This window comes from Cydia strobilella, chromosome 5, assembly GCF_947568885.1.
Source record: "Cydia strobilella chromosome 5, ilCydStro3.1, whole genome shotgun sequence".
Lineage (NCBI taxonomy): Eukaryota > Metazoa > Arthropoda > Insecta > Lepidoptera > Tortricidae > Cydia > Cydia strobilella.
Genome location: NC_086045.1, coordinates 3,602,093 through 3,627,436, shown reverse-complemented (window position 1 = coordinate 3,627,436; position 25,344 = coordinate 3,602,093). Strand labels below are relative to the sequence as shown.

General features: G+C 37.8%; 1 protein-coding gene across 1 annotated transcript; it reads right to left on the bottom strand.

Annotated features, from left to right (window-relative positions):
* Positions 1-488: 488 nt before the first annotated feature.
* LOC134741743 (trimethyllysine dioxygenase, mitochondrial) lies at positions 489-16,094 on the bottom strand. The gene is made up of 7 exons (XM_063674637.1): positions 16,074-16,094; positions 15,936-16,005; positions 13,299-13,519; positions 7,949-8,124; positions 3,560-3,787; positions 1,149-1,282; positions 489-625 (listed from the first exon to the last, which is right to left on the bottom strand). Exons 1-7 carry the CDS (start codon positions 16,092-16,094, stop codon positions 489-491), a joined length of 987 nt encoding a protein of 328 aa, XP_063530707.1.
* Positions 16,095-25,344: the final 9,250 nt, after the last annotated feature.

Sequence of the window (25,344 nt, the reverse complement as noted above, 5' to 3'; positions counted from 1 at the left end):
AATATTTGTTACTATTTCATAAAAACCGCATTCATTTTAGCAAAATAGGTTTTACACAATAAATGTATTATTAAAATATGAATCTATATTATTAAAACTTTCGTAAATAAGTATCAAAGTTTGAAACTCTCTAAAATTCCTACTTGCAATTTAAAATTTCCACTGACTAAGCACATTCTTTTTTAATTATTGAATTAATTGGTCTGACGCAGGTCTTTTAGTTTTAATATTAAGTAAACTATTTTAAAACAGTTTGCTATTTTATGAAACTGTCTAAATCGTCTACTTAAATTGGAAATTCCTAGCTTACGGTGAGACGGCAAAGGAAAATTAATTAATTCTGATGGTTTCAACAAAATAACTATAGTTAATTTAAAAATATTTATTTACTTTACATTGTCTTCGTAAACGCAATGAACATACGTTTCGTTCGCAATCGCAGAACATTTCGTTTAACATGATGATAGACATGCTATGTCTGATCATTATCATTGGATAAGACGCAGAGCCCTCGCCCGATCTAGCCAATCAGAGCGCGCCACGTAGCTGCCGCAAAGAACGCGCTTGCCTGAGAACCCGGTTCTACCGTGCAGCACGCGAAAATTGTCCATCACCATCACCACGCCTGGAAAACAATAATGTTATAGAAACCGGTAAAAATGTTAATTATAATAGTTGCTATATTCTTGTTTTACGATATTTCAAAGGTAAAATATAGTTATAAACGAACAGTAACGCAGCGTACTACGTAGGCGAACAACACGCGAACGTGAAGCGAAGCGATGCGGCGCGGGGTGAATCAATCCTTTGATACCTATAGAAGTGTCCTACGTGGGCGATCTCGTTGCGAAAGTGAACGCCGTGGGCTCGCCGCGCCGCGGTTGTTCGCTTACGTAAGACGCTGCGTAACGAATCAAATGTTTATATTATTAAACACATTATTCAACTTTACTGTTACATAAATATTCAGTGTCACCAAACTTACGCGAAAACGTCTCGATCCAAAGTGTCAACTGACAACCGTGACCGACCGCTTGTGACGTATCCATTCGTTCACTCTGACGTTAACTAGCAAAGTATTGCCGGTGTAATATTAACACGTTGCACTTGTTTTTTTTGTGTCTTGTGTTGGTAAATGTATTGTGTACCTGGTTTAAGTTTAAACTGCCACTGATTCCCAGGGTCCTGATAATACTTGGCCAGTCTTCTCAGGGCCCGATAGTAATTCCTGCATTCATCCCCGTCCTCGAACGCCATTGGCGCTCGGTCGTATACATTGAATCTGGAAATACAAATTTGATACTTGAATAAGTAATGGGGTTTTATATTCAGGGACAGTGCAATTCTGGTGGTTAGGAGAGTTTAGGTGAGTCTAGTTTAAAAGTTTTTGAATATAACGCGACTGAGATCCGAAACAATATCATCATCATCTTCTTTGCGTTATCCCGGCTTTTTGCCATGGCTCATGGGGTCGTAGGGTTCGCTTGACAACTTATCCCAAGAATTGGCGTATGCACTAGTTTTCAAATCAAAGTCAAAAATATACCTTGCCAATGTGACAACATTTTTTGACGGTAATAAAATAAGTTTATTGCACATAAAAACAGGACAGTTATACGATACAAAAATTGGTGTGACATCGGGTGGGTGCATAGCATGGGTTACGGTACAGAATTTCCAGGGGTCCGTCATTATTTACAGGTTCTTAACTTAGTTAAGTTCTTTGGTACTTGAGAGAATAATTACTATTCACCATAGAAATTATTATTGTGTTTCTTTTAGCAGGCTTATTCTCTTAAAACAAAGCAATCAACCATATTTTCGTCTTTTTGTCTAACGCTGCGTCTTACGTAAGCGAACAACTCGCGAACGCGAAACGAAGCGGAGCGGCGCGGCGCGGCGGGCCCACTGCATTCGCGTTCGCACCGAGATCGCCCACGTAGGACACTTCTATAGGTATCAAAGGATTGATTCACCCCGTACCGCATCGCTTCGCTTCGCGTTCGCGTGTTGTTCGCCTACGTAGTACGCTGCGTAAGCGTTAATTCCAGCTTATTCGATAACCCCACAGGGACTAACTTAATACTGACTCGTTTGAGAGCGTTTGCCATACGAACTTTTTATTTTATTTTATTACCTTCTTACGATACTGATTATGCCTTTTAAGGATGACTCGCGTTAGGCCGGTCCGGGGCCGGGCCAGAGCTTCCGGAGCTTCGTTTTCTATGGAAATCACCACGTGATCACCGATCAGCCGTCATAGAAAATCCGTCATCTAGCGTGAGCGTGAGTCATCCTTTGAACGATAAATCAGCATTTGTGTTACGACTTGTACCTATACTGATTCGCTTAAACCTTTCATACGTGTTTCATCATCATTTAAGAGTAAGTCTCTTGTCGGTGGAGCAATTTCCATGTTTCGCGGTCCTTTGCCTTCTCTTTGCCTTCTCACATATGTGTTTAGTGGTCAAAAATTTTGAGTTCATACCTTGGTTGTGACTAAAATTTTAGGATCATTCTTTATTTATTTTAAACTTTATTGCACATAAAAAATAAGTACAACAGGCGGACTTTTTGCCACATGCCTTATCATACACAGACTTTGAAAGCGCTCGGAATAACACCGGGTCGTTCTGTTTGCCGTATTCGGCGGACAAGAAAATCAGAAACGTAAATATGTAAATGTAAGTACTTCAGAGGCCTTGACATGGTTTAGAGTAGGGTTAAACTGTTAATTTATAACAAAATATGTAGACCACACGCTGTCTACTGAATTGTAAATGTGAATTGTTGTTGTGGTCTTGTTTTTACCCAACTGTTGTAAAGGGTGGCCCAAAAATACGTTGTTTAGGGATATTATTCTTATCCCTTTTTTTAAGTAAATTAAAATTAAACTACAATCATTGAACTAAAACAAAACGTATTATCTTCAAAATATTCTCATTTAGCTTTGATACACAAACGCGAAAGTTAATTAAAATGATTAAGAATATAATACCGCAGTATCATCGGGGAAGCCTTTCACCCTAGAGGACGCATCCCCAGGTGGCGGGTAGGGGGATCCCCGTCAGGTATTTTCCTGAAGGGTAGGAGGGAAATAAAATACCTTCCGCGGACCACACAGGCCGGAGAAGGTAGCTCCGTTATCAAACCCTGGCGGAGAGCTTCTTCGACATATTCGGAGCAGAGGTCTCTGTCATGCCATAGTACGAATGCCTCCTCCCTTCCCGGTGTTGCTCTAAGATTACACCCGTCAAACGAGTATAATATCTTTCGTCCTCTTATCGATCCCGATAACCGGCGTCGCACGCTAGATGGTGCTCTTTCTTTGTAATATTCAAGTCTTCGGGAGACTCCGCCTTCAGTCGGGTGGCTCCATAGAAATCATAGAATCCGTCCACTAGTACTGTTTCACCACTTACGCCGCCAGAATGACAGTTGCGCCAGCAATGCAGTTGGCAGTCGCATGTCAAAATCGACGTTGCTGCCCGGATTTTTGACTTTTGCGGCAGTAATGACTGACACATTCAGAATACTTATCATTGTTCAAAGTACCTACCTTATTTGTTTAATATCCTTAGTCCTCTTATCGATCTTTATAACCGGCGCCGCACATTTATGATGGTGCCCTTCCTCTATATACTCTGCTTCCAATTCGAACTCTGTCAGAAAGGCGAAGTCTTCGGGAGACTCCGCCTTCAGTCGAGTGGCTCCGTAGAATCCGTCCACTAGTACTGTTTCACCCCCCACCCCGCCGGAATGTTCTATGCAGTGGAGGATTTGGAGCCTGAAATAAGGAGATTTGGGTCAACGAAAAGCTATAAAAAAGAAAAAAGATAATACATTTTTAACGACTCGATATATGGACGCATTACAGACAGCGACTACGCTTATTTAGAACCAATTTGGCACTGTTGGCAGTGACAATGCTCGGATAATGCCCGTGCCATACTTCACTGAAATTAAATCTTGGCTTGGGTCGAACTCAACTGTTACTAAGCATACTGGCAAGGTCGCCATGTAACGTACGTAGCGCACACTACAGGCCGCTCCGATATACATATCTGATGGTGACTGTGCATGATGCTAAAGGGTTCTGATTGGCATATATATTACTTATGTGTTTTTATTTTTGGATATTTTAGCATGATCGCCATCAGATATCGGAGCGGCCGAGGTGCTCAAAAATATCTGAACACGCACTATAACGCCTTGACAATATAGTGGACGGCGTACGAGCCCAATTCGAAACAAAAACCGCAAATCGATGTACAGTTTAGCCATTTTGCACACGCATACTAGAGGACAAAACATAATTTTTGACCAGCAGTTCTTAAAAAAATTCCCTTAGGAGGAGAGGCTGAGTCATTTTTTTTTGTATGGGAAAAATTTCGCGTGTGGTATCATACGAAAGGGCTTTTGAGGAGATCCTAAAATATACCAAATCATTATGATGTACATTTCAGCCATTTTATTAAATTAAAAACAAAAATAATTTTAAAAACATACCAAGTTTGGGCTCCTCCAGATACGATATGGCTGATTTTTTTGTACAATATACCACAAATTTAATGATACGTGATATCCTCATATAAAGCAATTTTGAGAATTATTTCATTTAAGTAAATAAACTATTTTTATTTATTTATTTTATTTATTAGGTAGTTTTTTTTTTATTTTTCAATATTACAAAGTGACACTGCTCTACTTCAGTACCTATTTTACGATACTTACGAGTATATATTTACGCAAACTACAACCGAGCCTTTTTTATGTAGGTCAAAAGCTTCAGACAATTGAATCAGGGGCGAGCGTAGTGGAAAAACTGTAATAAACAACGTCAGGCTTGACGCGGAGATAAGTGGGCACTTATGGCCACTCAGATACGAAACCTCGCTCATACGGTGTACACGTACACGAATCTCGAGGGAAACGTCAAAAAGTTCGTGTTTGCGAGTTACCGTCGTAAGAATAAAGGTGATATTCGGATGGCAACTGCAGCTGCATTACTGTTGCGGCATTACTCGCTGGCGCTGTCATTGTCAATTGAGACCTACTTACAGAATAAATAATAATATAATTTTGAGATTTTTTTATACTAATCTGCAATACTAAAGGATGTACTGCCACAGAAGAAAAAACAACAAGAAAACCTGGCGCCCAGATGTGCATAATTATAAATTAGAATTTTGACTAAATGTGTCGTTTTCAAGCAAAAGGTTCCAACAACAACAATACACTTTTTTGGACGCCAATGACGGATATATCGGCACCGGAGGTCCAACGTCAAAAACGGATTAATCGGTCAAATACCTACCACTGATCAACATAGACTTACGTGCATGTGCATAAAGTTTAATTTCAGTTTTGACACTGGAGACGTGGCGTCCGAGTGACAACTTTTATGTTTGACACGGCGTCGAAATGGTTAGAAAGATTAAAGAAGATTGCCGCTCGATGTGAAAGCCGAGCCACCTTTGAACATGCATTAAACCGACGGTAATATGACGACAATAAAGGGCATAATCAATCATGCTTTACCATATTTTTATAAAAATCACCGCAGGAAAACGTAGATAATTGAAATGAATTTCGTGATTTATAGATCTTGTTAACCCAGGTAGCAAAGTGACGTCAGAATGACTAATGACGTATTAATGACGAAATTATGGCGTCATAATGACGTCGCTGACGTCATAATGACGTATAAATGCTGTTAGGGAAGTACTGTACGGCGCCGTCGAATGGACAGAAACGGCTTTGTACAGAGTAGCATGGCGGTCTTTGGTGTCGGAGGCCAAGATCCACTTCGGGTCGTTGCGCCACACCAGTAAGTAAGTAAAGTTTCAAAAATATGTGTACGTTCTTACACCTTAGACAATAAAGTCGTGTTCACATATTTTTGAGCTTTTACCCTTTTTTAAATTTACCCTACCATAGAAAATGGACTAGCCAAAATGTATGAAACAGCCAATAGTTATTTACGATACAAGTGCGGAAAAGAGGAAATTCTAAGGAATGCGAATTACCTATCCGCACGTGTATCGTACAACGTTTTACAGTACATATGGCCCTTTAAACTTGCGACATATGCACGAAAAGTGCTCTTTTACGCACTATGCCAGAAAGTAGCACCATATGTACTGTAATTTTTTTTTCGCAATTTCGGGGTTGGTCCCATAGTAAAAGTTGCTCATTATAATCCCAAAACCTCCCTAGCAACGGGAATGCACTTATGTTTTAGCCACCGTGCATATAAGTTAGTAGTAGGTACCTACATAATATTTAAGTATCATATGTAAAGAGTATCAAATTTATGATTATAATACAATATTTAATATTGTCAAGTTCATGTACATGCTCAGAAATCCACAAAGTTGAGTACACAAAATATTTAGGCATTATGATAGATCAGAGACTTACCTGGCATGTACATATTGAACTAATCATGTCGCACACTCGAAAGATGATTTGGGTCTTTAAAAATCTTCGACACGTAGCAACAAAAAAGCTACTTAACCAGATTTATATTTCTCTCGCTCAGTCGGTTCTTGCCTACTGTATTCCAATCTGGGGCGGTGCCACAAAAACTAAGTTTTTGGAGTTAGAAAGAGCTCAAAGAGCGTTAATCAAGGTAATGTACTTTAAGCCCTATATGTTCCCTACCAGTGAGCTCTACCAAATTTCGGACCTGCTCTCAGTTAGAAAGCTATATGTAATTAATGCAGTTTTACGAAGGCATAAAGAAACCGTATACAAACCTGAAACAGACGATAATAAATCTAAAAGAAGAAAACCCGACGTAATATCCGCTCCTGTACCTAAATCCGTATTCGCAAAGAGGCAGTACGTAGCTCAGTCGGTAAAATTGTATAATTATATAAATAAGTTGTTAAATATTTACCCCGCAAGCTCTAAAGAATGTTTAAGTAAACTAAATACATGGATTAACACTAAAAGCTATAATGATGTTGAAAATATATTAGTTGGAGTCGTCTAATAATAATAATATTAATTGTATACTGTATACTACATCTTAAAAAAAAAAAAAAAACTTCCTGCAGCTAATGCACGGGTCTTCAGATTCATTTTTACGCATCCAGAACCTATACACACGCACACAGAAAATTTACATAAATGCAGAAACACACACACACACACACACACACACACACACACACATCCCCTCGATTATTAAAACTTTATTAAAATTGTAGTCCACCTCATTGTACCTTATATAAAAGAAAAAGGCTTAGGTACTCTATTAAGAACAGATTTTTGTTAAAATTAGCTTTATATACTTAATTTCTTTCTATTTTTAGTTATTTTGAAGAAACATTAGTTTTAAGCCACAGCTATTGCTTTTATATACATTCTGTTACCACCTACGGGAGAGCGGTGTCTCTTGACACAAGTGTCATTGTACGCTTAAAAAGAGGCACCTGCCCAGTTATAACTACGTTTGTTTGTGCGAACTCAATAAACATTTTTATTTATTTATTTATTTATTTATGTTTACCCTTATAATTAATAAGTTTGAAACTGGCTTCAAACGTGATACTTATTAAGCTTAAAACTTAAGTTTTCGCAAAGCTCGCTTATTACAAATGAGTTTTTTTTTATCTTTTTATGGAGGGAGCACTTACTCGTAAGTTTACTTATTTTCTCTCACACTTGACAGGTTTTTAGGGTACTTATAGTTAACGCTATCTCTACTCAGCTCGTTCACTTACGTACTAACAATGGCATTCTGTTAAATAAAAGCCATTATTTCTTTTGTGCCTGAGCGCGTGGCCTTTGTGCCTGAGGCTCACACACAATAGCCACGCGATCAGGCACAAAGGCCACGCGCTCAGGCACAAAAGAAATAATGGCTTTTGTTTAACAGAATGCCATTGTCAGTACAGGGAAGTGAACGAGCTCACAGTAGATAGACCGCATACTATACCCAGTAGACTCTGTGAAGTAGGTGCTATCATTATGAACAGCTAGTGGCAGGTTAGTGTAGGCAGTGTCGGCATGGTCGGCCTTGGTGGTGAACTCCCACATCCCCCCGAAGATGGTGTGCTGCACCCCTCCCAGAGCTTTGCACACTTGCTCCGTCGCTTCAAGGTTTTGGTCCACCTGGTAACATAAACCAATTCTGATTTATGATGATTTACGTTCTAGAGCCCACCTGGGGAAACCTCCACCTTACAGAAAACCGGCAGCCAAATAATACTAGACCCTACTCATAGTGTTCTGTTCCTGCCGGTGAGTAAGGTTGCTAGAGCTCAACGAGGGTGCGGAGTGTTAGGGTCGGCAACGCGCATGTAACACCTCTGGAGTTGCAGGCGTCCATAGGCTACGGAGACTGCTTACCGTCATGCTTGTTTGCCACCGACGTAGTATTGAGAAAACCGGCCAAGTGCAAGTCGGATTGGCGCACCGAGGGTTCCGTACTTCTTTGTATTTGTTGTTATAGCGGCAACAGAAATACATCATCTGTGAAAATTACAACTGCTAGCTATCACGGTTCATGAGATACAGCCTGGTGACAGGCAGACGGACAGACGGACAGCGCAGTCTTAGTAATAGGGTCCCGTTTTTACCCTTTGGGTACGGAACCCTAAAAAGAGTATAATATTTCTCAACATTTTGCCAGTCACTGGAGGAAAATCTATTTCGAGCTTTTACCAATACGAGTGTAAATCTTTCTGCGCGATCGATAATCAAAGCAAGTCAAAGAAAAGATAGTAGACAAGTAAATATTATATTAGGTACTATTATTAGCACACCTAGATATTTAGTCCTTCAGAGACAGCTTGAACATCCTGTACAGCGCTGTACATCTCTATAAATACCATTTTTAATCCCAGCAATAAAAGCAAATAGACTAAAAACAGACACAATGATACACAATTACTTATTATTTAAATTTCTCTGTGTCTGTTTGTGCAATATAAGCTCCTTAATGGATGAAACGATTTGATTGCGGTATTTACAGTATTTTAACCGAAAGTTGTTTTTTTTTTTTTTTTTTTTTAATTTATTTTCAAAAAAGTATAACACATTTTAAACTTATACAAGTTTCGCTAAACTTGCGTTTAACGGCGAAATGGTGCACTCATTTTCAATGTTAGTACCTTAATCTAAATTTAATGATTAACTTATATTACTAAGGTTAATACTTTTATATTACATTAACAAAGTGTAAGTTGTAGGTATATATGTTGTTGTTATTCTTTAAGAATTTATTTGTAGTTTTACATGTATGTAAAATGTATGATTTTGGTGCAATAAAGGATATTTATTTATATACAATATTTACCTATCTTATATATTTAGTCATGCGTTGTACCCAATAGCAACTTGTTAATTTTTGATTTAAAGATGTTTTTACTAGCACACTCGTCTTCTATTGATAAATTGTTCATTATTCGCGGTGTGTGTTTTCTTTCTATTTGGATTTATTTAAGATTTAATTATTATTTTCTGCAAAGCTACGAAATTTTACAACTTTTAACGATTTCGATCACGCTCACGTTGATCAGTGCAAGCAAAATGAAGTGAAAGTCGTGTCGTGCGTGAGATGCGCATCAACCGGGGTCCCCTTGTTTGACATAATTATTGAAAGTCATAAGTCATAATCATGGAGACTATATAAAGGAGCCAAATCTCTATGTATGAAAAGTGTCCATCAAAAAACAGTAATTAGGCGGCGCCACCTTACACCGAAATACTACCAAAAACAACCTACGTAATTTGGCCGGGTTATTTGTTGCCTTATATGGTTCATGTTATACTCATGTCCCAGAGCCTAACTAGCGCCACCGGAGAGATTAGGAACTATTATTTAAAGCTGAAAGCGGTCACTTTTGCAACAATTCTGCCATAAGAGATTGGCATCCTTTCTATAACATCCATAGTCATAATGTAATGATTGTCAGATTATCATTAGTCATAATTCTGAAACCGTTAACTTTCAGGATTTTCGTAAGGTTATCCTATAGATAGGTTGGATTAGGTTAGGTTTGTTTAATGGCAATCCTGAAAAGTTACTAGTTTCTGAGAAAAACCAAATTATGACTAACGAAAATGTGGACAAACAATACACTATGGTCACTATGACTTAAAACTTTATGGGAAACAATAGAAACCCGCACCAATCGTTAAGATCGTTAAGGTCGTATCAAAACCAGGTCAAAACCGTAACAATTTTTTAAATCTGAACTGGGCCTTGGGCCACGGTAAGGGTGAAGTGTTATTGACAATGTTTACTGCATCGTTTTAACCAACCAGATAACCATGGTCTCCGATCTCTTATTATAACAGGTACGAGTGTACAGCTCAAGTTATATTAGCAAATAATTTAGAAGGCATTGGTATGTGAATTATGTAGAACGTGCTCGAGAGTGTACCGCCACAGCTCTGGTCTAATACAGTGGATAAAAGGACTATTGTGTTTGAAAAGCCCTGCCTTGTTTTTGTATGCGATTTTATAAAAGGGGCAAATTGCTTTTAAACCCAAGAGTATAAAGATCCTATACCCATATCATGAGTCACGGACAGTGTCAACACTGATATAATAACCGACATATACGCTAATGTAATTTACTTTTCATCACATTGGCTCAAAAAAGATCTTATTTCATGCAGGTGTACTGAAGGACAAAGGCCTATATTGTTCTCGCGGTAGTTATGGATTCTGAAAAAATGCTATATCTCACTCGTTTGGCCTATTACTTTGTTTTAAGAATTATGTATGTCTACCTTGAATACCTATATCAGTGAAATCTATTTTGACAAATGATAAGGCCCTTATACAGGGTAAAGTAGTACGCTGAGAACGGTGATCCCTTGTATTATGGCAACACACATCCGTTTGTTATGGCTCCGTTTGGCTTTGGAGTTAGAATTTAGTTAAAAATATACTAATTTTCAAAATAATAAACAAAGTGATGGAGCGCTTGTTTAAAATATGTCCCTGAAATCATATCTCTTCTCTAGTACCATAATTATAAATAAGTAGGAAAATATGTCGCTGCAAATTTGGTGCAGAATGGCTTAATATGAACTTTAGGTCTGTTTCTAAATCTACTTCCTAGTTCGACTACCTATATCAAACATTTTCCGGGATAGGTACAAGCAAACAAAGGCTGGTACCGTGACCACTGATCAATAGTACAATAGTTTCCATGGAGCCCTCAAACAAAGCACATTGTACACATGTACACAACCGATGATTGAACACGTACATGTCTGTTTGCACATTCACTTCAGTGCAGACAGTGAAATTCGGTGCACATTTAAATCTGGATGTTGACTTTTGGCGTTAGACTACAAACTTAGATTATAAACAAACGTTATCTGATATTACAAGAATACACCAGTGCTTATGTGCTAAAGAGAATTTTTAAAAGGTCAAAATTTCCATGAAATTTTCTCGGTATTTTTTTCTGCACGTTTATTGCCAAATCTTCTTAGAAATATTTTCGATTTCTATGAGCCTTGGAATATATGCCAGAGTGACTTAAATGTAAAATGTAACAGTCGTTAACAGTTAAGAACATTGAGTAATAATCCCTAATCAGAACGGGAACTTTCTAAGTGGAAACTTGTATGAGAATTTTCTCACGAAAGTATCCAGAAACTTCAGACATTTTTAAAATGTTTTGCAACTTGCACATTGCTAAGCAGGGCTGAAGTTAAACAAAAAAAAAACTACCAAGGGCATTAGACTTATATTGACCGGGATATAGACCGTGATTACCTTTTGTATTATTTGTGAGCTCCCGATATAGACAGACAGACAGACAGAGGGTAGACAGAGCGCTGTCTACACAACTTTGACACCCACCCGCTATCTTCAGTGACCCGTGATCATGATGCATGTAACTGCGTCGAAATATCGGGAGCTCACAAATAATACAAAAGCTAATCACGGTCTATATCCCGGTCAATATAAGTCTAGTGAAACTAACCGTGAATCATTCAAAACTCTACCAAGGGCATGTCAGGCCATGCTTAGTGTAAGGTTCAGTAGTTAACTCGTCCGTCACAAAAGGCAGGCTAGAACTAGAACTAGAATTAGTTTCTAATTTTTTGGAAAGTTTTCTAATAATGGCGTTTTTGGAAAGTTTTCTAGTTATGGCGTATAATTTCTCAAGGTCTACCACAGCTCACATAGCCACTAGTGTTAATAAGGTACTTTGATTGCTGTTTCAAAAAAAACCTAATGATTTTTTTCCAGGTCGTCGCATTGCAGAGCTGGAAATGGAAACGATGGTGTCAAAAATCATAGAGAATTTCAAGATAGAGTAGATGAGCAGTTCACCCCTACAAATAGCCCCCACTTCACTTAATTATATCACAGGGCCTTTCCACTTTGTTTTTAAAGATTTATAAAAAAAAACTCTAACGACTATTAACGTCCTCTCGGCTTATTCATTCAACTCACCCTCAGGAACACGTCAACTTTAAGAATGACACCACAGCATTTTTTTTATTAAACTGGCTATGCACCTATTGTTCCTCGTGGAGGTGTCCAGAACCCACGAAAGTCACGATTACAATGATAAGATGCAAGAATATCCATCCTAATCTGTTCAGCCTGTTTAGACACCATCTTTAACCTAATGAAAACTGAATGGACGATTAAGCGCAGGGACCAGCTGGGTGTCTGGTGCGACATCCATGTTGAACAAGAGACATAAGCGAGTATCTTCAGCGCACGTTAGTAATGCTGTATGCCCACTAAACGCACCGCTACTGATGTGCCGTCGGAAAGTTTCCAAAATTTCGAAATTTCCTCATGAAATAATTTCGGAAATTTTTGAAATTTTTGTACGAGATTCTAAATTTTCCATTTCCAGAATGAAAGCTTCCTTTGATCTTGTGAAGTTTTGCTGAAATTTCCGAGAACCTTTCTCACTTTTTAGAAACTTTCCGCCTCATTTGTACGCGCCGCTGGTCGCTCGCCACTGAGGCCTTACGTACACTAACCTGAGGGCCACCAAATGCTCACAGCGTCAGGAGCGTGCACGGTTCTCTGGCGCCACAAATCTATGGCGGTCGGCGAGCGTGCACGCTCGTGACGCTCGGAGCGTTCCGTGGCCTTAGAATAGAATAGAATATAAATAAATCATTCGTAAGCACAAACACAAAAGAGAAAATTATATAAAACAGACAAAACATAGGAAGGAGAAAGTGTCACGAGGATCTCCTCAGCATGTGCGCTGGTGACTTCCAGTGCTGATATTCCGATGAGACCATCCGGTACAACAATAACGACAGACACGATGAAAGAATCAACTTACCCCATCTATCAACGCGACGCCATAATCAAGAAGAGACTGAAACACCTCCTCAGCAGCTTCCTTGGTCTTCAGAAACTTGTCAACTTGGACCCTAGCTATCTTCTCGGCCACTGATCCCCCGTGCCAGATGACAGGCTTCAGTCTTTGTCCTTCTTTGTAGGTTTCATAGTTGAATTGAACTAGGAACTCCGCCTCGTAAGTGGATTTGTGGTTGTCGTCCCCTAAAAAACACGAAAATGTTGAAGAAGACCATACTTTAAATTGAACCTGAAACTTAGCAGTTAATTAATCATCATCATTCCTCCTTGCCGTAGCCGGCAATGGCGACTCCATCAACAATTCTTATCCGGATTATGAAATGCCCTAATGTGGTTCGCAAAACCAAACTTTGTCTTGAAGATGCGGTCACAGGATGCGCAATGGAGTTGTCCAGTCGAGTTGCGGGTGTACGTGTAGGAGGGCTTAGGTCGTGTCCTGTGGATTTGACGCTTAGTATCTAGGTCTTCCAGACGCTGCTGCTCAAATTGATCTATTTTCTAATGAGATGATATAAGAAAGCAGTTAATTAGTGACTACTAGAATCACTAAAATTCACTAAACATATTATGGATTGCCTTAATAATTACTTAATTAGGAGCTACAAAGGCCGGGAAATAGGAAATTTCCTCCCGGATGTGATGTTAAGTAACACGACATAGACAAGTCTAAAGGTGCCGTTCGAATTTAGACTACACCAGTATTACTGCTGCATTTTACGCACAATTGGCTAAAAGCAGCGAATATGCGTGAAATTAAACAATCGATGTTTGAAATATGATACGGAACATATTCCGTATCATGTCATAACATGCTACTCAAAACCATTTTACTGTACAATTTTATTCAACAAAAATCTCCGAGTAACTTCTTGACACAAGTCACAAACTTTCTAAAGCTCGAATTTAAACTGTCGTGAGATCGTCTTACATTCAATAAATACACGTGTTCTTAGTCACCGCGCGACATGTTTCGAAGGATCGCGCGAGTGACTAAAAACACGTGAGTTTAAACTCTCTAAAGGCGATGTGAATCAGAAATCAATAATCGCATTATTTGCTTTTTAGTTTTGACGAAACCTAATATGGATGAGCTTTCTGTAACATGACGAAGCCAGCGCTGTGTATCCGAACTCCGAAGGAATGCTATTTTTTTAGTTATTCAATAAATCGGATTTTGATCAGAAACATAAAATATGAACATACATGTCCATATCCCGTTCAAGTTGATTACCCACTGAAAAAATATTTAGCACGCCTTTTTATTTGACTAAAAGTTTAAAAATAACGTCCTACTTACACAAAAACATACCTACATAAGGAATAAAACATGTTAATATGGATGGATACATGGAGTGAGTTAATGCTAAAAACAAAAAATAATAATATGTCGAATTTTTTCACTCCAATAAAAACGTGGAACAATCACGAAAATGAGTTATAGGACTTATAGGGTCATAAAATAGGAGGCCAATCCAAAATTCCATTTGGATGTAAATATGATGTCAATTTGTTATATTCGAGAGCCCGAGCGAAATGCACGAATGAATTTCAACATGCTCGAATGATAACAAAGCGACATCATTTTTATACCAAAATGCATGTTCGCAATGGCCTCCAGGGAGTTCTCGTTCGGTTTTCTCAGTTTCCTGGGATGTGGCTTTCAGTACTTTAAAATTATCATTGTTTGACAGGGAACTGAATAATAACCACGTAGAAACGATATTTTTTTATACAACGTCGGGTGAAATCAGTGTCACCTAATTGACAGAAAGATAAAATATACTTACGCGTACTCGTAAAATATTTTTTGATAAACTAACTGACGGATTTATCATATTTTTTAGGACACTAGCCTATTTTTGGCAACCTTATGAAAGTCAATCTACTCACACGACACGTCACAACAAGCTGTGTTTCGGTGAAGGCAACGTCGACTGTCTTCGCCTCGGGAATGTCCAATATGTGCTGATCCCTTTGGTACGTGTCTCTACGTCCACTAGACGATCGCTCGCCTATTATCGCTAATAACTAACGTCAATACTTGGCAAGTTCATGAAAGTCAATCACTCACATGTCACAACAAGATGTGTTTCGGTGAAGGCAACGTCGGCTATCTTCGCCTCGGGAATGTCCAATATGTGCTGAGCTCTTTAGTATGTGTCACCACGTCCACTAGACTATTGCTCGCCTGTTTTCGCTAATAACTAACGTCAATACTTGGTAAGTTCATGAAAGTCAATCACTCACATGTCACAACAAGGTGTGTTTCGGTGAAGGCAATGTCGGCTATCTTCGCCTCGGGAATGTCCAATATGTGCTGATCCCTTTGGTACGTGTCTCTACGTCCACTAGACGATCGCTCGCCTGTTATCGCTAATAACTAACGTCAATACTTGGCAAGTTCATGAAAGTCAATCACTCACATGTCACAACAAGCTGGGTCACGGTGAAGGCAACGTCGGCTGTCTTCGCCTCGGGAATGTCCAATATGCGCTGAGCTCTTTAGTATGTGTCACCACGTCCACTAGACTATTGCTCGCCTGTTTTCGCTAATAACTAACGTCAATACTTGGCAAGTTCATGAAAGTCAATCACTCACATGTCACAACAAGCTGGGTCACGGTGAAGGCAATGTCGGCTATCTTCCCCTCGGGAATGTCCAATATGTGCTGAGCTCTTTAGTATGTGTCACCACGTCCACTAGACTATTGCTCGCCTGTTTTTGCTAATAACTAACGTCAATACTTGGCAAGTTCATGAAAGTCAATCACTCACATGTCACAACAAGATGTGTTTCGGTGAAGGCAACGTCGGCTATCTTCGCCTCGGGAATGTCCAGTATGTGCTGAGCCCTTTGGTACGTGTCGGCGTGGTAACACGAAGCGCATCTGGAATAACGTGGTTAGTCTAATTAAATGGACAGAGGATATTCAGCAATGAAATATTAAATGAAAAATATAATATGTAAATACATTGACCCGAATTTCTGACTATTGTTTGACGACACAACACGGACCGGTAGCCGTACCACGAGTTGACACTTGACGTTTACGTTAGCGTCTGCGTACTTAAACTAAATCGCAGTCCATCTCGCTCGCATTGATGTCTAGCGCCACCGGAGAGATTAGGAACCTATTATTTAAAGCTGAAAGCTGGCACTTTTGCAACAGTTCTGCCATAAGAGATTTTCGTTTATTTTATACTGTCCATAAATAAAACTGTGCGCCAAAAGTATGATGTTCAGTTTTCAAATGTTACACCTGGATCTGCCACAATCTTGTTATAATTTTTCATGTTACAAACGAAAATGTTTTTGATAAAGCTTGTTGCGAATTATTGGTAGGTAAATATATAATCTCTCTTAACAAGAAAAAGGAAAAAATGTTTACAAACCTATTAAACATTTATATCAGATAAAATACTTTTGAAATCCTTTCAACAAACTTTTATCCAAAGGGCAAAAGGTCACTCAAAAGAGCAAGAAATTAGGAAGGTTCCTTGCCAACTGAGAAGTCGAGTGGTTGAGTTGTTCGGTCAGTAACACAGTGTCCAAGGTTTGATTTTCAGATTTTTTCTACCACTTCAGCGGCAAACAAGTTTACGGCCCGCCTGATAGTATGCGGTCACCGTAGCCTATGACGCCTGTAACCTATTACTTTCTCTTTATTTTCTTTTTCTTTTCTTTTCTTTTCTTTTCTTTTCTTTTCTTTTCTTTTCTTTTCTTTTCTTTCCTTTTCTTTTCTTTTCTTTTCTTTTCTTTTCCTTTTTTCTTTTTTTTTCTTTTCTTTTCTTTTCTTTTCTTTTCTTTTATTTTATTTTATTTTCTTTTCTTTTCTTTTCTTTTCTTTTCTTTTCTTTTCTTTTCTTTTCTTTTCTTTTCTTTTCTTTTTCTTTTCTTTTTCTTTTCTTTTTCTTTTATTTTTCTTTTATTTTTCGTTTATTTATTTTTTAAACTTTATTGCACAAAATACAAAAAAAATTACAAATGGCGGATTGAATGCGTAAAGGCATTATTTACCAGTCAACCATAGAGCTAAACAGAGATGTAATAAAAATGGTGCAAGAAGAAAAGTAAGAAAATTTAATTTGTACTTCCAACAACTGAAAAACATAATAAACTTTTCTTATTTTTTTATTTTTTCGCGATTCAAGGTTGGCCCCATAGTAAAAGTTGTTCAGTATGATATGCACTCGTTAGACTATGGTCAGATACTCCCCTCAGATTTCAGTACGTTTTCAAATTACCTATTTATTGTGTTGGTAACCGCTCTTCATTAAATGTGGTACTTGTGGTTACTAATGATTGTGGTTAACAATATGTTTCAGGCTCGTAGTGGTTTTCAGATTTTATAATTTGTTTGTTTTGATATTTTTTATATAATATGACATAATGTTTTACACTTAGAGATACTAGTATGGCACTTATTTTAAAGCTGGCTTACTTAAAGAGTTGCATTAACGTGAGACACTTCATTCGGTTCTTGTCGGTTTGCCTGATTTAATTTCTTGTCTTTTAATTACTTATATAACAATTCAAGTCTTGGAGATCCTTTACACCTCTAAGGATAATGTGATGATCGTTTTCTATTATATATACTTTATCTCTGACACCTAGAGACTTTTACATCTCTAAACAATTTTAGTATTTGTCTGTTGTTTGTATATATTTTTTTTGTGTAATTCGACATTTAGACTGGGTACATATCTAACAAAGTATCTAATATTTCATTAATTAATTTAATTTTATTGCTTGTAAAAATTGACATGTAAAAGTGCCCCTGTGGCCTATTTGCTGAATAAATGTTTGATGTTGATGTTGATGCTGTTGTTTTGTATAATGATTTATGACGAGTAGTCTCAACCGCTACTATTAAAACTGACTCTTCGTGTAATGAGTAAAGTAAAATATATATTATTTGAACAGTACAATGAAAAACCACATTTAAATATTATAGACTTAACAATGAACATATAAACCGTACATATAAAATATATAAAACATACGAACGTAAAATATTTGTACGGGCACCGTTATTGTTTTAGTACCCTTATCATGACTTTACCACGGCCTTATGCGGTCTTCACCAAACTCCGCTATGAATGTTGGGGTTGGCAAAAATATCGCCGTTGGTCCACAACTCCGCCCAAGTAAAATATTGAAACAATATTTTTACTATGAAATAGATATCCATTGAATTCACAATAAAAAGAGCTGCGTAATAATTCAGATTCAGATTTACATTCAGATTATTTATAGGTAAAAAGAATACAATTTTATGATTTCAGATTAGACTTAAATGTAATTGTTTAGAAATAGAAAAAATATTTATATAAATTCTATAATATTTTTGAAGTAAAACTTCTACGCGCGAGAACCCTCTCGCTAACTCAGATTTTTTTCTGACTCAGATCTTCAAAAAAATATTAAAACTAAGCTCTTCGAAATATTCGATACGTAATTAAGTATGAATACAAATGTTTTATTATGTATAGGTAGGTACTTACTTAATCTGGTTTCTTTTCTTTCATTTATTAAAATATTTATTTTTAACTCAGAACGGCGTTATTCAAATAATAATCACCCCTAAACGTAGATATTTGAGATATTTTCAACTAAGATATCTGCACTAATTTGAACAAAAAACTCGTATCTTATTCTGTCAATCACAAGAAAAATGTGGTATTTATATACGGGATGCATACTTTGAGTAGTAGTGTGAGATACGAGATTTTGTCAAAGTAGTGCCGATATGTATCTTAAAACCAACCAACTGTACTTGGGTGGATTTACGGAAACTATTATTTCGGTTTCTTGGAATCATTTATAGCAGAATTTTCAACCTCAACAAAGTTATACTGGAGCTCTAAACCCTTAACTCGCACGCGACTAAAATCGTTAGAAATGGCGCGTGAACTTTTGAAATTGCCTATATGTGCCTAATCGGCTGAACTCGCCCAATTTGCAAATGAATAATTCAATTCATGAATCATGTTTCATTTGCATGAATGAGGCTTAAAGGATGATTGGGATAACAATTTAGCTGTAATGAATTGGAAATTTCAGTATAAAACGGTTGAAATTATCAAAATCATTTGTTAAAGATATCGGCAGGAAAATCCAACTTTACTCGTAAACAAAAAAAAAGGAAAAAACAATCTTAACTTAAAATTTTGGACCGGCTACGGTCCGAAGTGGGGACTTGGCCTATAGTTTAATTTAGTGTTTAAGATTGACAAAGCCTGTTGCGGATTATTATCATTTGTTAGTAGGTGACGAAGCCTGTAGCTGATTTATTGTTGTAAGCACTTGACGAAGCCTGCGTTGCTGATCATGAACTATGTGATGTATATAATAAATGATCAATTAACTAGTAATACTTAAATAGTAATTTTATAGCTTTCGAATTTCGATATTATAAGGTAACGTTTTTAAAATAAACAAAAACCGACAAAATTCGATCAAAATTGACACTTGGCGAGCATTATCTTTCCCGTTCTTTCTTGCGAAATGTGACAGTGACAGCGGCAAACCGATGGAACGGCCTTAAGGTGAACACACATAATTCCATAGGGTCTTTAAAGAATATAGCCGCTGGTTAGTGAAATTGGCGCGTGACCAGAGGGCTGGGTCATAACTAGCATAGCGTATCAGCATTGCCATACAACGTTGCAATGCTGCCAGCCTTCTGGGTACGCTGCCAGTAAACGGCGATAATTTTAGTTTGTAATTTTTAATTTAAGGCTTATTTTTATTGTTTCTTGTTCATATTACCTACTTGTTGTTAGTTTGATAAATAATTCCATAGAGATAACGAATTGCAAAAACGAATGAGTGAATGTGTTTCAAGTAGATCTTTCAGTTGGCTCTTGAACTTAATTTTAGTACGAAAAAAACACTATTTTAATAATTCTACTCTCTTTACATGACATATTATTGTTCTATGCATGACTATAATTGGATAACCTAACTCGGTCTGTCTGTCTGTTACCTCTTCACGTTTAAGCCACTAAACCAATTTAGATGAAATTTGGCATGGAGATAGTTTGAGGCCCGGAGAAGGACAGAGGATAGTTTTTATGAATCATCATTATCATTCCACGCAGATAAAGTTGCGGGCAGAAGCTAGGAGAAGATTAAATCAACGACAAAAAAAAATACACGCAAACTAAACTGTATTTGCAAGTTGGCTTTATAGAAAAAAAAAACACGAAAATGTCTAAACTTCATCAGTATGCAGATCCGCACTCCGCTCCGGTGTGTGAGCTAGATAGCGCTATACAGACCATATGGTAATAACTTATAACTGACAACAATAAACTATGTATCAATAATTAATAAACGTCAAGTACCGGCAATGGTCCCGAAGCCAGCAATCTTCGAATTTAACGGTTGCTCTATTGGCAAAATTGACCTCTACAGCCCCTTCGGTCTTGGTGATATTCTTAATCCTCGTAACCGCTGAAAAAAATTAAATATAAGTACAAAAGGTATACAGGGCTCTTAAGAGCCACCGATTTGACCCCTTTGTATTTAACGAAAATGAATGGTTCCCTTGCAATTCCTAATATCTTTTGTCCTAAAATCACTTGTCCTATCAGGTAAGCCCTAATGCTCAGTAGTCATAACACGCATTTGTCATTAATATAGGTAAAACTCATTAGTTCTAAATAGCAATTTACAAACATATTAAATTATTTCAAACCGGGTCACTCACGGGAGTTTTACAGCAATTTACGAGTTGGAGAATATTCTCAACATTTTTATAAACTGACAGTTAAGAAGTTAAAACTGCGACCTCCGCAATAATAAACTATTGACAGAAAAGTGGGTTAGGTTAGGTTAGAACTGCTCCACTTTTTGAAAATTTTATTACGTTAGGTCAGGGTAACACTTAATGGATATTAGGACCATTAATCTTTATGACAAGTTGCTGTTAAGGAATAACATATTAGGTCATGAAGTAATCATAGCAAGTAATATTAGGATATAGGGCAAAAAAAAACCACACGTCAGGGCACTTATAATTGGCATATGAGGGTTACGACAAATAATCATTACGCAAAAATATGAGAAATAAGTTTTTGGCAAAAATTTCATTTTTGGTACAAGCTTTTATCGCTGACTGTACTTTTCTTTTAACAATACCAAACAAAAGTTTGCGTTGTTTTATCACAGAGTTCCCGTAGCCACCTCCTGTCTCCATCATCAGATCAGCTCCATGTCATCATAATATTGCATTGTCATCCGATTTACATATGTATGCAAAATTTCAGCTGTATCGGAAATTGGGAAGTGGGTCAAATTTAGCTTCCAAGATTTGACCCACACTAGCATACTAACAGTGAAGTTAAATAAAAGCTTAAATAACTGGTTTCGTAGGAATATCGAAAGGCTCCCTAAATTTTAGTTAACTCTGGGTAATGTACCTATAAGCACTTAAGCAGTGTAAGTATTAGATTTTACTGTCCCGGTCTTCACTATTAATATTATAAGAAAATATACATTAATATTTATGAGATAATACATAAATGGAGAGAGTAAACTTTTACACACAATTTTATTTGTGTTACAAATTTTAGTAAAAATAACTAATACGACATACATATAATTATTTCACTTAAATGTTAATGCTTAGTTTTTTAATTCAGGTTATCATTTTAAAATTAGAGCCTAACTCCAAATGTATGGGAGCGGCTTTTTGACTTCAAGTTTTGTTACATACCAGCCATAGTATATATAAAGATGGTGACACTTAGTTATAAAGTACTATTTCAAATTAAATATTGAAGTTAATTGAAATTAAAAATGGTCAGGACAAAATTAATAACACTTCGCACTACAGTGCACTAGGCGATACTAAAATCTCACTAAACACGCTTATCTTTGAAGAGGTCAAAGTTTGCCTTATCTTTGCTAGTTACGTATCACCGTTATTTTAATTGTGATATATTTATATATATCATCATTTTGTATTATATCACTTAACTTACCTACCGTAGCCACAGAATAAATGTACTACCGTACAGAAAGGAAACTTCCTACAAAACCGAAGTTTGACAGCGGTTCAGGGTCGAATCATGCTATCCCTTTTTAATATATGGCACTATCCCTTTCGGCTATTTAGGGTTGTCAAAATTTAAGTCATTATCATTCTTATCTGTGGTCTTGCACGCAAAGGTACGTCAAGTTGTGCCAACCCTAATAATTGCTCGGAGAAATGCTGAGCCGAACGGAGCCGAGTTTACCCGAAGCGAGGAGTTTCGCACCCCTGCTGCCGTAGCATACCTATCGCTGCGTCTTACGTAAGCGAACAACTCGCGAACGCAAAGCGTAGCGGCGTGACGCGGCGCGGCGGGACCACGGCGTTCGCGTTCGCAACGAGATCGCCCACGTAGGACACTTGATTTACCCCGCGCCGCATCGCTTCGCTTCGCGTTCGCGTGTTGTTCGCCTACATCGTACGCTGCGTTAGAATTCCTGGGGTCTAGCCAAGATAATCGAAACTTAAATAATGTGTGGAAAATCACGTTCTCGTAACAACTGTCATCCCGATACATTCTTTCGTTTCGTTTGGCGATTGTCGATGTACGATTGTCATCTTAGGTAGGCCCCATGGAACTCGAGGGGTGTCACAAGCGCGTTGACAACTCTATTAAATACCTGACATACTCCTTTTTCGAGGAACCTCATACGGTATAGAAAACCTCGTCCAATGGAAGCGATCGCGAAAGGAGTGATCTGAAACAGCATAGTGAACCTTAAAGCAAACAGAATAAAGACCATATTTAAAACACACCGCCCAATAGTAGAAATAGTATGATTCCCACTTTTGTGTAATATTGTTTGTTACAAGTTAAAAAAATATATATATAAAAGCAGTGGGACGATAACCTTAGTTAATAGGCGCCTACAATTTTTAAATTTGCCGCTTTTTTATACTGACGGAAATGGCTAGACAGACTATACTATACACAATTATATGTGTCGTTACCAAGCAAAAAATCCCACTTTTTCGTTTGCTATTAGGACGCTTTCACAGGTTATACGTAATACAAGCAAATCCCGTCCTTATGGTAAGCGAGAAAATGGGACCTTTGACTAGACTTCAAACTCATACTCATACTCGTCACATATAATGTTTATCTCACTAAACCGACTCCATCTGGCAGAATACTCACTAATTTAATATCATGGATACAATTATTAAAAAGTACATCGGGACTATTCCTTAAATGAGGTAGTAATTTATTGCAAATTTCTACTAAGCACAGTTCTCCGTTCTCTTGTCATTGTCTATACAATTTATCAACTGTCCATGTTAGAGCGTTTTCATATTTTCCGATCCGATATCGAGTGTCTGATGATCCTAGGAGAAAAGCAGATGCTAGAGAGTGCCCAAATGCCTTCTTTTTTGGTGCCGCCTGCGTGATGGACACTTTACCTAATGGGCAAAATTTTGAGTCTTGATAAGGTAAAAATTTTCTAAGTTAATATTATTTATGAATTAGTCTTATTATTAGTATTATTATTTAATCTAGTTTTTAGTATCCTTAAGTATGTTTAAGTTTTTATTTTTATCGTAATTTATTTCTAGTAGTAGGGATCGGCCACATAGGACACTTGATTCACCCCGCGCCGCATCGCAATGTGTAGAGGTAGGGTGCGTTATGCTAACGCTGCGTCTTACGTAGGCGAACACTCGAAACGAAGCGAAGTGGCGCGGCGCGACGCGGCGGGCCCAAGGCGTCCGCGTTCGCAACAAGATCGCCCACGTAGGACGTAGGACACTTCTATAGGTATCAAAGGATTGATTCACCCCGCACCGCGCCGCTACGCGTTTGCGTGTTGTTCGCCTGCGTAGTACGCTGCGTTAGAATGGCTGGGGTCTAGCCAAGATAACAATCCTTGATAGAAAGCGCCAATCAAAACTTAAATATCGATAAAAAGCAGATCGGATAAAAAATAAGCTACCCAAATTACAAACTCCACGCAGTCGAAGCCGCGGTCAAAAGCCAGTCATGTTATAACACGTATGAGGTTGTGATATAGTTTTCATATACGAAAACTGTTGGAGCATAAACACCCAGTGGGAAACAAAGTAGGCAAGTACTGAAATAACCCCAATACACCTTACATTACGAGTACGAGCGAGAACACCAAACACCGACTGTTTACGTACGAACCGCGTTGCTTCCTTTAATCAAAAGCAAATACACACAATGAATATTTGCACAACCCAGGGTCCTACCTGCCAAACATACCTACAGGTCGCCTTGTATGTCTAGACGTATACGAAAGGTAAATATGAAGGTCATGAATAGTTTTAATGGGTTATTCCCACTAGTTACCATTGGCAATAATTCTATAACTCCCTAGGGAACAATATAGGCCTATATCCTTTTGTACACCTGCATGAAATAAGATCTTTGAGCAAGTATGATGAAAATCATATTTAATATATAAGCACCACACCAAATTGTAAAAAAAAAACAACCTCTTAGTAAGTTGCCTCCTTGGACCCGCTTAGTTTTGCACCTCTTTTCTTAACTCCGCTTTTAAAGTACTGACACTCATTGAGCGGTCGCTCATATGTTCAATAAATAGCCCGAGATATTACAAAAAATCTCTAATCAAAAAATTCACAAAATAATCACACCCTATTTCGCCCTTTCGGTAGCCCTAATTTCCATTTCTCGGCATCTAGAATAGGTAATGTACTATAACCACGCTCTCCGAAACTAACTACGTGTCCACATCTAGCTCGTTTCGTTGGTTTTCGCCACATTTATCATTCCGTGTGGTGGCTGCCACTGCGCAAAGATTAAACAATACTATAGCAGATATACAATACTTGGCCACCAAGTGAATATCGATAGAGGGACATGGCCAGGGCAGGCCCAGACGGAGATGGGTGATCTGGACAACTTCCTGAACAACTGGCCGGAGGAAACACTAAAGTCCGGGCCCGGGCCGGGGCGTCCGAGACGCCCTACACTTCAGTTTTCTA

Excerpts from the sequence above, each read along its gene's own strand:
- LOC134741743 (XM_063674637.1), bottom strand. The coding sequence starts at position 16,094 with ATGAACTTGCCAAGTATTGAC. Across the intron at positions 3,788-7,948 it reads TACTTCACAGAGTCTACTGG|GCTCCAAATCCTCCACTGCA; the intron begins GTATAGTATGCG and ends TCCTTATTTCAG. Across the intron at positions 1,283-3,559 it reads AAGGATATTAAACAAATAAG|ATTCAATGTATACGACCGAG; the intron begins GTAGGTACTTTG and ends TTGTATTTCCAG.